Source organism: Polyodon spathula, chromosome 2 (assembly GCF_017654505.1).
Source record: "Polyodon spathula isolate WHYD16114869_AA chromosome 2, ASM1765450v1, whole genome shotgun sequence".
NCBI lineage: Eukaryota > Metazoa > Chordata > Actinopteri > Acipenseriformes > Polyodontidae > Polyodon > Polyodon spathula.
This window is the reverse complement of record NC_054535.1, coordinates 77343227-77358555: the sequence shown is the minus strand read 5'-3', so window position 1 is coordinate 77358555 and position 15329 is coordinate 77343227. Positions and strand designations below refer to the sequence as shown.

Below are 15329 nucleotides of genomic sequence, written 5' to 3'. Positions count from 1 at the left end.
AAACCCTTTTGGCCATCAATTCTCCAGAAACAGGCAGCAGCAATAAAGCTTTTTAGTTTTTAATGCAGTAATTACTGTGTGAAAGCAGTACTTGTGGTGGTTTTCAAAGTATGCGTGTGTATCAGCATAATTTTTATTTTATTTTTATCATTAGCACATTGACATTGTTGCTGCAGACTTTATTTTCCCATTGCCTTGAGGGGAGCCAATTTATTCTGCCACCCAACTACAGATTCACTGCCAGTGCAGCATGTATATAGAATCAACCACACATATAATCTTAGTGACCATTAAGGCACTAAAACCTGCTTTACAGGCGGTTCAATTAAATGTAGCAATCGGATAACAAACTTCACTCTATCAATGTAAATAAATAGTCTAAACATTAGCAAAGGGAAAGTGAGAATGCTGTTCATTTTCAGGCTTTGGTTATTCTCCCCCCAGCTTTAAGCTTTTTTGGATTGATTTTGCATGTGTTGTAATATTGTGTTGTTAAAAATGATTTACACTTTATATTTTACACTTGTGGGTATCAGGCTACTCACATTGAACTATTACCTGGGTGCATGTGCCACAATAATATTGAATATAATATAAAGAGAACAGAAACTTTGGATATTTTTAATTGTGAAATAAAAATATCCACTTAAAATGTATACATGAATTATGAGTACAGATTGTGTAATAAACTGGGAGCAGATTTAATCTCACTCCAACAAACAATTGATAAACAGTATTTGTCTCTGGCAATGTACAAATGTGTAAAAAGTATTTTGTGTCACAATTTTACAGTAAACAAACTTAGCAAAGATTAATTGACCAAAAAATGATGTAATTGTGTAATTTATAGAAGGTTATACAAAAAAAAAATGGTATAATGTACAAAGGGTGGCAGGTTATAAATTGCGTACATTGTATATTATACATAGGAACATGAGAACATAAGAAAGTTTATAAACACATTGGGCCCATCTTGCTTGTTTGGTTGTTAGTAGCTTATTGATCCTAGAATCTTATCAAGCAACTCCTTGAAGGATCCCAGGGTGTCAGCTTCAGCAATATTACTAGAGAGTTGGTTCCAGACTCCCACAAATCTCTGTGTAAAAAAGTACCTCCTATTTTCTGTTCTGAATGCCCCTTTATCTAATCTCCATTTGTGACCCCTGGTCCTTGTTTCTTTTTTTAGGTAGAAAAATTCCCCTACTCGACATTGTCAATACCTTTTAGGATTTTGAATGCTTAAATCAGATCGCCGCGTAATCTTCTTTGTTCAAGACTGAATCGATTCAATTCTTTTAGCCTGTCTGCAAATGACATGCCTTTTAAACCAGGAATAATTCTGGTTGCTCCTCTTTGCACTCTTTCTAGAGAAGCAATATACTTTTTATAGCGAGGTGACCAGAACTGAACACAATATTCAAGATGAGGTCTTGCTAATGCATTGTACAGTTTTAACATTACTTCCCATGATTTAAATTAAAAACTTTTCGCTATATATCCAAGCATTTTATTGCTGTTTTTTATAGCTTTCCCACATTGTCCAGATGAAGACATTTCTGAGTAAACATAAACTCCTAAATCTTTATTATAGATTCCTTCTTCAATTTCAGTATCTCCCATATGGTATTTATAATGGACATTTGTATTGCCTGTGGGCAGTACCTTACTCTTTTCTATATTAAATGTCATTTGCCACGTGACTGCCCAGATCTGAATCTTGTGAAGATCATTTTGAATGACCTTTGCAGCTGCAATGGTATTTGCCACTCCTCCTATTTTTGTGTCTTGTGCAAATTTAACAAGTTTGCTTACTATAGCAGAATCTAAATCATTAATGCAGATTAGGAACAGCAGATGACCTAATAGTTTCTCTTCTAATCAGTACTTTCTGTTTTCTACATGTTAACCACTCCCAAATGCATGTGCATGTACTTCCTTGAATCACTACTGCGTTCAGTTTGAGAATTAATCTTTTATGTTGAACATTGTCAGAAGCTTTCTCGAAATCTAAATAAACACTGTCATATGCTTTGCAGGTTACTTAGACACAATCTCACTTTTCTAAAACCATGCTGACTGTCTCCCAGGATACTGTTACCATATAGGTAATTTTGGATCTTATTATAGTTTCCATAAGTTTACATATAGTAGAAGTCAGGCTTAACGGTCTAGAGTTACCTGGTTCGGTTTTGTCTCCCCTTTTGTAGATTGGTATTATATTTGCAATTCTCCAGTCTGTCGGTACAACCCCTGTCTCAAGAGACTGTTGCATGTAGTTTGTATATCATTACACTTCATTGAATCACAATGAAAACCTCTGTATGTTCACATTAAGCAGATACAATTAATCATGTTGGGTAGTTATATTTTGTGACTAGTCTAAATGTACTACCTTCATTATGTAATTGTACTACCTTCATTATGTAATTGTACTACCTTCATTATGTAATGTATCAAGACTGGACTTCAGGGACATACAGTTGTATGAAGTGCATAACTTCAGTCAGTCCCTTATAAAAATCTACTATAGCAAAGTGCAATAAAGCATAGTGAAAACATGGTAAAGCATAGGTACTTAATACATTATAAATAATAGCGAGGTATGGTAAAGCATATTTAAAATTATGGCAAATGAAACTATGGTAAATGCATAGTATAACCATGCAAAAACACCATGGTACACTTTTACAAGGGGTGTGCCCAGGGTGATGACTGATTTAAAACAGACACTTCAAAGTTACCACTTTGAAGACTCTCAGATATGACTATGCTATGAAGATGCTGCTGTCTGAGTCACTTGCAGGATGAAAGGTCCTCTGCTTCTGGTGGTGAGGGTGGCAGTGGGGAGAGTTTCTTCAGGGAGGGGATGGCAGGAAGAGCACGATTGGTTCTCAGAGAGTCCCCTGATATGACTGGCAGGAAAGAGCACAGTGATTGGGTCTGTGGGATCCCGTCTCTCTGAGATTTTGAAGTAAATGCAGGGAGCAGAGCGGCTGTTCCAGTACACAGTGAATTCAAAGGCAGATATTTAGATTTCTTCATGCACTGAGATACTTGCTCAGGTGGTAAGGTGGCTATTGGGAAAGAAAAGAGACTTACAAATAATGTTGCTTTGAATAAAACATTATTGTGCTAAACTTGAACCAAAAGATGCACAGGGTTTGGGTTTCTTATTACAAATATACAACAATGTCCTTTTAACACGATAAACTTGCATGGGTATGCTATGCATTTAACATAGTTTATTGTGGTGTACTTTTTCTTTTTTATTCTGCTTTATTATACAATGTCTGTCTAGATCTTACCTATGTTTTAACATGTCTGTACTTTTAGTATGTGAAGCTTTTATTAGGAGTACATAGTTAGTTTCTGGTTGATGAGAAAAAGTAACACAATGTCTCCAGCTAAACATGACTTAGCTTGATGTACAGTAGTAGAGCTTTGGGTAGGCATTTTCTGGGGAATAGGGGGAGTGTGTTTTATTATAAATTGTAACCTAATACCAAAGAAAACAACAACTCACTAATATTTTTTTTTTGTTGTGGTTTACAGCATTTTAACTGCCCTGGTATTTGTGACATAAACTTCTTGTGTTTCTCATCTGATAAAATCATGTTCTGACTTGTTCCAGTTTCTGTTTTAATGTGACTTTCAAAACTTTGAAGTGTATCTACAATACTGAAACCATATAAAGGGAAATAAGTCTCATACTTACACCTATGTGTGCAGTGATCAGGTATGGGAGCTAAGCTGTTTCGAGTCTCTTTCGCTTTTAATCTGTCCATTTGGAGTTGGTGTGCGTTTTGTCCTGTGAATGATGAAATAATAGTTAAACAATTAGCTTGCTTTACATATTTAAATTTGACTAAAAGTAAAATTACCGTGATGAAAATGGTAGCACCAGCAGAGTCCATGCTAGTCCAAGCTACTGTAATAAAGGCATGCGTTGTGTGCATGGTAAGTCAAACATTTAGGGGAGTGCAGGTTCATGTCTTGGCTGGAAGAAGTTGCTGGTCATTGCAGGGGATTCCACAGAGAGAGAGTTAGGCTTCACCTCATTGTGCTATAGTGGACCCTACAGGCCAGGCATCAAAATCTGCTCACCTGCTCCTGTGAAAAGGAAATTGGCTTGGTTGTGGGATTGTAGCATGCCCGACCTTCAGTTTTCCTGTGGTTTCGTGGGACATTGCTTTGGTGAGGGAACATAATTGGACATAATTGGGACACCTTTCTAACAACAGCCCTCTTTGTTAATTTAACAGACAAGTTTAGTACAGAACTGTTCCTTAAAGCAGGGTTTTGCAAATTGGGGGCTGGGGCGCCCTGCAGGGCCACATGATGGGTCCGTATCACATAGAAAAATGTTCCCTCTCAAATGACCTTGACAAAGCAAGGTTCACCAGACCAGGGGATCAGTTCATTTACATGAACGCTACTGTGGTTTTCAGATATATTTTCTTACCCGTACGTAAAGAAAATAAACCCTACAGCTCTCGCTTACCCTTACAGATAGGGTACAGTGTGAGCACAGTAATTATGGAGAGTTTCTCAAACGTCAGAGAAAGGACACAGAACAGAATGAAAGCAGCAGCATTTCTACCAGTGCAAATGAACAGACTCTCACTAAAGGCATCAAAATCTAAATGTAGGTGCGGGTCCTCAGTCAGGATGCCTACTATCATGGGGGGCCTTGAGCCAAGAAAGGTTGGGAATCCCTGCCTTAGAGGGTTTTAAGATAGTCAGGAAGATTCTGTGAAGAGTAAAACATCAGAAATCTTGCTTACAGAAAAAAGCTCTGCAGCACTTTTCATGAGAAATACCGTGCTTAAAATATTTTGCCATTTTCCTCCTATGACTGGCATTTCAAATGAACACTACTTAACAGGATGTGGTTTATTTTAAAGGAGGTAATATTAGTTTTTAGTTTTCTTTTTTTTTTTTTTATTGGCAATTCATGATTATTTCCCATAAATGAGTCAAATAGACATTTATGGGTGATATAATATTCACATTAAATGGAGAATTCAGGTTAAATACAGTTGTTTCTTTTTTTATTGTCCAATAATAATCATTATTTCTAATGAAAAGAGCGAAAATGTGCAGTAAAGAAAATATTGCACTACCTGCAAAGTGCAACTAAATTTCTAAAAGAGAATTAATTTCTGATTGAGAAATAGCATGGTATTACACCATTCTCCAACATAACATCAACTTGTTTAATTGTTTTTTTTTTTAATTGCTCGAAATACAGAAGCTACATTTACCAGCACATTAAATTTTTTGAACTTTTTAAATCGCTCCTAGCCCAATTTTGTAGTGCACCCTGTGGTTTTAGAACTGTATTTTCAAAGTAATAAGGACAATAGTGGCCTCTTGTGGCTAGCCTGTAAACACTGATCCATGTACAAATGCAGCATTAAGGTTTTAAAATCCTACCTTAGTTAGTTTTATTTCTCCTATCACTGCCCTCATTATTGTTGTTTAGTTTGACCACATTTTTTGTGTTTTTTCTAAACTTGGAAACATCAAGGAGTGTAACCAGTGTTTTGTCTCTTTATTGCAATTTAAAAAGAAAAAAGTAATCAACGTTTTTAGTTTGATCTGTTTTCAGATCCTGGCACATGAACACATCTACTTATTTTTGTGCTTAAGCCTATTCCTGAATATAATAACATTATCTTGTATTTGAAACAATACGTGACAAAGTAGGAGGAGCTTGCAGAGTAGAAATACCACAGAGTGTAAATCTTGCCAGGTCAGAACAAACACTCAAATAACTGATCTTTATCTAGACATCACTGACCAAGTGCTGGATTGTGCTGTAGAAATGGGCGTTATATTGCTAAAGATGGTCAGAGGGCAAAGGCTTCCCATCTATAAATACAGTCCCTTTAAAACTTCAAAGGTTTCTTTTCCAAAAACATACCTTGCACATTTGTATGCAAGTGGGGAAGATGTGCAGGGTATACTAGTTCCAAGTGACTGTGTCTGTCTTGCAAAAATCCATCCAACAGTTTTTCAGATGATGGAGCAGTCCATGCTTTCTGTGACAATATCTGATTGGCCTCTGGTTTCCAAGAATTTGTTAAAAGTCCCTGGCAATTGGTCCTGCTGTCAAACAAGTCATGTTCACTCCTGCTTTTCTGAGACCTGTGTGCAAAATGGTAGGATATCTGACCACTTGAATTGCCAGAGGCTGTACTCTGTGAATTGGCCAATAAGGAATGACCAAGTGTGATTGGTGGAAGGCTCTGCGTTCTAATTGGTGGAAGTTCCTTGTATTCCTTTGGCTGCTTTTTATCTGTGTGGTGGTACCTGTGAGTGTCACTGGTCCTCTGAGTACAGTCTGTGCTGTTCATTCCACACTCTGAAGGGTCTTTACTAGTGGTGTCCATGATGCAATCAAAAGTTGCAATGATGTCATCTACTTCGGAGGTTTCTTCTCTTAAGTACATCTCTCTGTTTTTCTCTTTCAGTCCCGTCCTTAGGTCATCCTTTTTCTTTTTGCAAGAAAAGATTTGGTTCAGTACACTAAACCTCCCCTCTCTTTTCTGAGACTGGTTGTTGTTCTGTAAAGGCAACTGTTTTGAAGATTCACATCTAAAATAATAATAATAATAATAATAATAATAATAATAATAATAATAATAATAATAATAATAATAATAATAACAACAACAGTATATATTAATAATTCAAACAGATAAAATTGCACAAAAGATAAAACTTTCTTGGAAGATGAACATATCCAAAATACATGTCACTCGGTACAGTATAGATCAGATTTACACATTAACAATTTAAAAGTCCCAATTATTTCACCCCCCCCAATTTAGAATGTTCACACAACGGAACACCTGTCTTTGACAGATTATGAACATTTAAAATCCACCTGGAGCTCAACAGCGGATGTCAACTCTGTACAAAAAGATTAATAATAAAATACGCTATAAAATAATACATTGTTCAAGTTTTGTGAATAGGGGCTATAAGGTTTAATGTTAATGTTTCTTGCCTTAAAAAAGTTAACCATTTGGATTATGAAAACCCCTAAAAATATTCCTTTTAACTGGTAACCACCTTTATGTAGAATTTGATTTTCTTTCTGCTTCTTGCTTGCAGTTATAAATATGTGTATGTATTTATTTGAAACTGCTTAATATTTGAAGGCTATATTAAGAACTGTAATGATTGTCCATGAGGAGCTATCTGTTGATTAATCTAGACCAGTGGCTTTTTCAGTCCATTCTGGGACACTGTTCCAGGCAGATGCCTAATTACTTAATTGGACACCTACAGTAGGTTCAATAGAAAATGAAACAAGCTGGAACAAGGCTCTGGGCTGCTCAACTCAATAACTAAGTAGATGTTTGGAACAAAGTCCTGGACAAGAACTGAAAATGAATCAAGTGTCACAAGTGAGAAGCACTGATCTAGGCTGTCATAAGAAATGAGTAATATGGAAATCAACCTTCATTTTTAAGGTAATATCATGGTTCCCCTTTTTACACATGTGGTCAAAGATTTGTACAACCATAATGACTGATAACAGATTGAGAGTAAACACGTGGCTAGATTACTAGAACAAGAGGAAGTGTTGGTTTCAGTTGCCGTGTTACAGTTATACCATTTCTGATTATGTGTAGGCACTGCTTTTGTTATCTCTAGTTCATATGGAAAGGTATTGGGGTAATATATTGTAATGTATTTTCTAGAAGGACAGGATTCACTAGGGTTTGGAAACTGTTCAGATTGCTGCTCTTGGTAGTGTGGTTACATCTTTTGTATCTACAACAGCCTGTATCTACTTGATAAAATATGTGAAGCCATACAAATATGAAAATGTACAATGAAAGCTTAAACATTTCCACACCGACAACAATTGGTATAATTATTGGTGTGGTGTTTGAGCTGAACTGGTACATAGTGGTACACAATACAAAAATCAAAGGCAAACAGTTTGGTTCTTTTGTTGCAATGTATAACTACCTCTGGTTCAGTAAACACCAGTATAGAGCCACTTAATGCTGCAGCAGGTCTGTTTGCTTTGATTGTTTTTTTTTAACCTGTGCTCTATAGAGGATCCTCATTAGGGATGCACTAGTTCCTGCTTAAATACACGCACAAGCAGCATGCTGAATAATAGTGTAATCTTTTTCTGTGTGCGCAATAACAGACCTCATTAAATATATGAGCTGCTACTATTTTTTAAAACCTAAACAGTAAAGCATGCTTTGTTTGCTACGGCACAGGTAAAACCAATAATGCAATGAATAATATTTTAAAACCTTCTAATTTGTTCCACTCGACCTTTGTGACTAGGACAGCAGCCACTGCACAACATCTTTCTTTTATCCTACCTGTTTTCCGGGGAGAGCACTTTTATGCATGCTGTGTGCCCACAGTACATTGCATATGTCAGTGGAGTGTTTTCATTGATGTCTCTGGGGCTCTGTTCCACTCCCAGCTGTACAAGTGCTTCTACACAGTCAGCCTTCCCTGCTGCAGCAGCCCAGTGGAGTGGAGTCCTGTGGAATTTTCATTAAGAGTATTCACAGAGTGTTATTAGTGCGGTGAAATAAAATTACATATAGGGAGGCCTGGTCGTAACAAAGTAAAATGCACTACATTTTTTTTTTTTTTTTTCAATTGTTGAAAAATGAGTATCAAATGTTTGTTCTTTAAAACTATACCAGAAAGTAGACATGCATTCTGAGCCAGCCGTCCGCTCATGCGCTTGTATTTACCTGTCATCGATGTCAAGGGCCTGGAGGTTGGTTTCTGGAATTCTTGCCAGCTCGTAGATAATGTCACTGTACCCTGCGGCTGCAGCGATGTGCATGCAGGTCTTTCCATTTTCATCATCGTAATTTATTATAGAGGAGCCAAGGTGATGGGCAAGGATCAGGGAGCACATATTCCTGTTTCCACTCTAAGAAAAATAAAATAAAAGGGTACTCTTGTGTTGTCTGTACAGTATGCATTGCGATATGTATTGAAGCAACATTTGCTCTTATTTGAGAGCTCTGTTGACAATCAGGAGGCTTTAAACATCTGACTTTTAAATAACCGGGATGTGATCACTGAAACACAAGTGATACAAGAAGAATCTAAAAACAGGAAGACTACTTCAGTTCATTCTAATATGTCTCTGATAATTTAGTTTTCTAAATATAAATGAATGAATTAATAAATAAATAGTACATTTATCACACATCATATATAGTATATTGGAAAGTTTTGAATTGTGAACTTGTTTTATTTAATAGATTTTAGAGACGAATGCTATAACTTTTTTTGGGGGGGGGGAGGAAGGTCATAATTAATTGATTCATCGAGTCATTAACAAAACAGTTTAATATGAAACAAAACAAAGAGACTACTTCTAGCAAGATCAGCATATAATAATAGGTCCATTGACAACAAACATTGATTCCATTTTCTTCTGTGTTTAGTCTGTAAAGTATACTCGCCGCAGCACACAGTAAGAGGCACTTGGTGTGAGTGAAGAGTGACTGAGCTAAACTGACTTTTTAAGTTTGGTTCATAGCTTTTGCCTATAGTTGGGGAAACATTTTGACTAGGTGGGCAGATTCCCACCCCGAAGTGTTATCTCCATACTATATCTACTTTATGAGTTTCAAAGGATGGGTGAATAGAAAGTTGACAATTGTAATGTCAAATTTTGTCAGAAAATAAATATATTTTTGCCACATACTGGAGGTATAAGCCTGTAGACCTGTGGTCCCAGTTCAGATTACATTCTGCAAACAATCAAAGTCCACTTCTATTTTTGAATCAGGAGGGCTTTCTATCCCAGTTTCCGGTGCTGATACAGTATTAGACACTCACCTGCACGGCCCAGTGGAGGGTTGTCTTAAAGTCCTTGTCAACCAGAGTAGGATCAGCTCCCTTTTGGAGTAATGCCTGCACATGCTGTGGCCGGTTGTGAAAAGCAGACCAATGAATTGGTGTCATGCCCTAAAATAAATAAATAAATAAATAGATAAAATAGAATTATAAATCTAAATCTGACCTGTAACAGCTAATGTATATTCAGAATATAACTGAAAGGGGTATTATAGGAGGCTGTAATAAACCTTTCAGCATTAGAAAGTAGCGCAACTGGATGTTTGTCAATTTTATGAACATTTTTTAAATCTGTATCAGTGATTACATACCTGTTGTTTCCTTAAGTAACTACCAAGGTAAGTGTACGTGGGATCATTTAACATTTTCCAGTTGATTAAGCAAGAACACCTGAACAATGCAGCCAGACAGCACTGTACACTGTTGCATAATTAACAAGCCGTGCTGGTAAGTCCAACCTATGTTCACAGTATATCACATATCCAACTGTAAGAACTGTACATGCACAGTTCCATAAATACGGGCAAGAGGTCCCAATAATTAGCCTTCAACAGAATTGTGAAAGCAATGTAAAGCATAGGTAAGCATAGTAAATCACATACTGCAGATATGATAAAGCTGGGTGAAATAAAAAGGTAAGTAACGGTAAAGCAGAGAACAGTTTGCAATGTGAACTGTGGAAAGCTTCTATAATGGAATCACCACTCCTGAGTGTTCCCTGTGCAATCTTGGATTCATAATGAATGAATCATTCATGTGAGCGACAGACCATTTACACAAAACATGCACTATTGTATATAGTGTACAATATGTGTTCCTTTATTACTGTTATCAGTACAATAAAGCAATACCTCTCAGTGCTATAAAGCAATAACCTAAAGCCATGACAATAACATACAGACAGTTTATACAATGTATTATTGGCCCTGACATTTCAGAAATAGATGATTTTATGTACTGTATTTTCCTTTCTATGGAATGCATGACTCACTAAAACAAGTTCTCACTCCTCTGCACAAACACATAGTACAACAGAGATATCTCCTTTAATGTGTAGCATTTACCTCCTTTATTTTACAATATTTTAAAATTAGCAACAATATGTTTATTTTTAATGGAAGGCAGTATACACCAGTACTCCTATGTAGCCTTGTATTGTATTTCTTTTCTTCAAACCATCAAATATATAAAACATCCTGTTTCACAGAACACCATGGCAACTAATCACTTACCTCATTGTCCTGGTAGTTTATTTCACACTGTGTAGACTGCTGCAGCAGTACAGCCATTAACCTGTAGTAAATAAATAATCACAAAGCGCTGTCAAAAATGTATTGTATTGTGATGTTCTTGAAAAGCCAGTTTATATTATATTAGATTTATAGTATAAGGAATAGTAAAATGGCCCTATTCACAAAACTACAAATTATGGGCCCACTTAGTTTTTTTTGTTAATGGTTCAGGGTTAATATATATGGTAGTTACCTATTTATATTTAAAAAGTCTGCTAAAAATGTTCATCAGACATCGGATACCAACTATATGACATCAGGTTTTAAATTATTATACCTTGCTTTATTAGTTTATAAATTGGTTCCTATATAGTAACTAACTGTTAAAAAAACAACATCTGACGTGCTGTGAAACTAGTTGATAACTTTGGGCTTTAAGTAAGTTCTATTCTGTTATCTTGATCTGGAGGTCTCAACTCAAAGGTTTCCCACATCCTTATATATCCCTTAGACTACGTATGCGAAAATGTGAGTTTTAGGGTGTGAAAGATGAACTGATGGAAAGCGTATTATAGTACTTTAAAAATGGGGCCTGAAGGGACTAATATTTGGCCTATTCTGCATCTGATGGTGGTGGTGTTTTAATACTGTTTGAAGCAACTCTACATCAGAAAAAATGTTTGTTTTTCAAAATGTCCCAAAAGGTAATCTCAGAATATAAAGGTATAAGTTTTATGTATGAGAATGGCTACTGTTGCACATGATTATAATCAAGTTCATGTTGCGAATGCAGTTTATTTATTCTAAATGAACATGCCTGTCCAATGTCCTATCTTCTCCTTAGACTAATCAAGAAGATAAAAAGAAGTGAAGCAGCTGCCACTTTCCTGTTTGGAGCAAAGGTCTGCAGTCGCTATGGTGACCATGGAAACCCCCTGAATGAACCGGGCACTGCTGCCACAGCAAATTATCCCTCAGTCTAGCGACTTCAGCATGTGTAATGCCAACTCTGCTTAATAAATACAGGTGTTTTTTCCAGGCTGTCGATTGTCTGCTGATAATATTACACAACTACCTTTCTTTACTTAGTTTCAGGCTTGCCTTTGTGTGATGATCTTACAGTAGTACAGGGCACATGTTAAATACTGCACACGTTACGGATATTTAAAGGTAAGCAACATTAACATAGATCACTGGATAAATTGTGCGTAGGAAGGTGGTACGATTAGGAACCCCTTTACAGTGTATACGGTACTTAGATTTAAGTACAAAACCATTACTATGCATGATATGGTATCATCGTAATGCTAATTGTGTTATGACCTGGTTATCTTTTGTTTGTGGGATGGGTTTCTGTTCCTGTCCTAACAATACCTGACATCTGGCTCGGCTGTAGCAGCATGCAGAGGCAGTCTTCCATTTTTATCTGGTATATTCTGCTTTGCTCCATTTCTCAGTAAGCAAACACACCCTTCCAGCCATCCCTTTAAAAAATAAAATAAAATAAAGCACTTTAATGGGTTACCAAGTAATATACAGTTTCATTCCACTATACCGTTTAGAAATCAAAATATGAGGCCTCCTACCAATGGCTCATACTATAACATAGTCGTTTTCCTTAACATTCCCCATTGTACATAACCATTGTACTACCACTGGCATGCCACTGGATTGTCCCTGAACATTGTGGTTTGGGTTTGGGTTAGAGGTTAGGGCTGGGTTGGGGGGGGTATTGGAATTTAAATGCCTTACCAGGTAGGTTGCCAGAGACAATGAGGTCTGTCCACAAGCATTTTGTGTGTTTATTGAGGCTCCCATTTTTAACAATAACTTCACTGTATCAACTTGCCGTCCTGAGACAGCATGCATGAGGGGAGTAGATCCTAAAATCAAAAGTAATGATTAATAATAGCATTTTAATAAAGTCACAAACCTGGGTAAACTGTGGTAAATGCATAGTATGGTATGGTAAAATACATTGAAAAAATGCAGTGGTAAACTTTTGTGTAGTGTAGTGGAGTAGGGGTACTACAGGGTAGTGGAGGCATTCGTATTTACATATGTCACACTTCACAAACCCCAATTGTGATTAAATTTGTTATTAACATTATGTATCCAGTTGTCTGTATGTCACCCATACATTTGTACATGTATCTTGAAAAGACAAGAAGTTCAGTCATTTTTTATATAATTTATCATGATGAGAACACCTTATTTGTGTGCATCTATGTCTAAAATACCACTTATCCAATTTTCATTAAAGTGTTCTTTGCCATTTCTTATGGAACAAATAAACACGGCACAAGGGCCAAAACAGATTTTCAAACAAAATAAGGGTGGGCATTCACCTTCATTGTAAAGTTTTCAAAACAATACAAAAATCACAGCACAAACTCCTCCCAACAAACAAAGGACTTATGGATCTTTTTATACGTGTGGCCATTCCCCAATTACCATCAATTACCTAATTGGGGAATGGCTACACATATGATTGCTGGCAGGGTCAGATTTAACCCCATTCCTGCCAACCTTACATTCCCACACACATCATTTACACCAGCAGGGCTTCTGCCCTGCCACAATACATAGTCATTTAGGCTAATTTGAAATGTACAGTCATGGCGAGGAATGTTACTGACATACTTGTATTGTTTATCAAATAGATCACTGAATTCCTGGTTTTATTCCTGGTAAAAAAAAAAAAAAAACAACTAAATGCAGGTTGGATAACCATTACAAAAACAGTTTTCTTTATATCTTGCATCTGATCAGATTTCTTGGGTAGATCTTTGTGTGGGACTGAGCTGAATCACTTCATTACCATCAGTGTCTAGTGTAACAGAGCAGAGACGGCACAAACAGTGACCTCACACCACAAGCGAGCATCATAACCACTATACAAAAGAGCGGAGCTCATCTGCATTCATAGTTTTCGGGCTTTTAACCTCATCTCATCTCACTGACGGGACAGAATCCTATCGGCAATGTATCACACAACACTGCACGTTACAACGTGTTTAAAATGTGTTTAAAATTAGCATGTGTGAGGAGTGGTAGACTATAGTAACACAGTCACACCAGCCTGTTCCTTCTATTTTTAAACATTATCTTTCACTCTGTTGTTATAGTAAAGTTCACTGCATGACTCAGAACCCACTAGGCATAAATACATATTGAGATAATTAAAAAATAAAAGCAGTTCTGAATCAGACTGGGAGTTATTTTTCAGCATTTCCATTTTGACACAGCAGTACAACAAAAGTTGTTTGCCAAAAAAAAAAAAAAAAACCTATTCATTGAAAAGGTCAAGAAGCAGGGATCTGATAAAGGAAGTAAAAATGGAAGATCAAAGCTGACCACATTTATTTCAGGCACTGAAGTATTTTGTATTCCTTTTCATCTAAGTAAAAAAAAAACTATATTTTTTACATTCCCTTTACTGTTTTATAAAGTGGTTTTAGGTGCTGTTTCTTTAATGATGTGTTGTTATAGTTTTTTTTTTTTTTTAAATCTGCCTTTGCCTGAGCTGCTTTAACTCGTCTAGAAAATCCAATGCTGGCTCTGGGGATCAACCACAGTGCGGTCTCCCCAGCGCATCAGAATGACAACTGTCTGGATTGAGCTAAGTAGGGTACATCTCTGGAGTCTTCAAGTGGGCACCTTCTGTCCTCTGTGTTTCATTGACTAGCCCACAACACCTCAAGAGGGCTCAACAATGATTCTGACATCCCAGCATCACCCCCCTCCAACCCCCACTCAACTCAGCCCGGCTTACTTACCCGTACATAAGCGTTGCTTTCTTTCTATTGTGCTTGAGATCCCCATCCAGAATCTTTCAGTCTCAACCATAGCAGGTTGCTGCTCCTTTCTGCTGCTTCAGATAAGTTCTTCACTGTGCGACGCAACTTTAACTCTTAGAATGGCTAAAACATTGTTCCCCATTTACAGTGTAATTACAGTGGGCTGACCAGCAGGAAATTCCTTTTGGAAAAAAACTATGTTTCCCAGATTCCTCTGGGGCTCTTAGACTACAAATGAGGAACAGATGTGTACCCTTGTAGGTTGATGAGGTGGTTGTAGGTGCTATGGAGGTGGTTGTAGGTGGCTGTAGGTGGTTGTAGGTGATATGGATGTACTATGGAGGTGATGTGCTTTGGATTGTAGTTTTTTCAACTTTGATTGTCGTGCAAACCGTATCACTTTGTATTTTGCTACAGGAAAACGGCT

General features: G+C 36.8%; 1 protein-coding gene across 1 annotated transcript; it reads right to left on the bottom strand.

Annotated features, from left to right (window-relative positions):
* Nucleotides 1-2610: 2610 nt before the first annotated feature.
* LOC121326970 (ankyrin repeat domain-containing protein 55-like) lies at nt 2611-12920 on the bottom strand. Its single transcript, XM_041270652.1, has 8 exons — nt 12855-12920; nt 12477-12586; nt 11103-11163; nt 9853-9981; nt 8748-8932; nt 8361-8528; nt 3716-3808; nt 2611-3074 (listed from the first exon to the last, which is right to left on the bottom strand). Exons 1-7 carry the CDS (start codon nt 12918-12920, stop codon nt 3733-3735), a joined length of 795 nt encoding a protein of 264 aa, XP_041126586.1. The 3' UTR covers nt 2611-3074; nt 3716-3732.
* Nucleotides 12921-15329: the final 2409 nt, after the last annotated feature.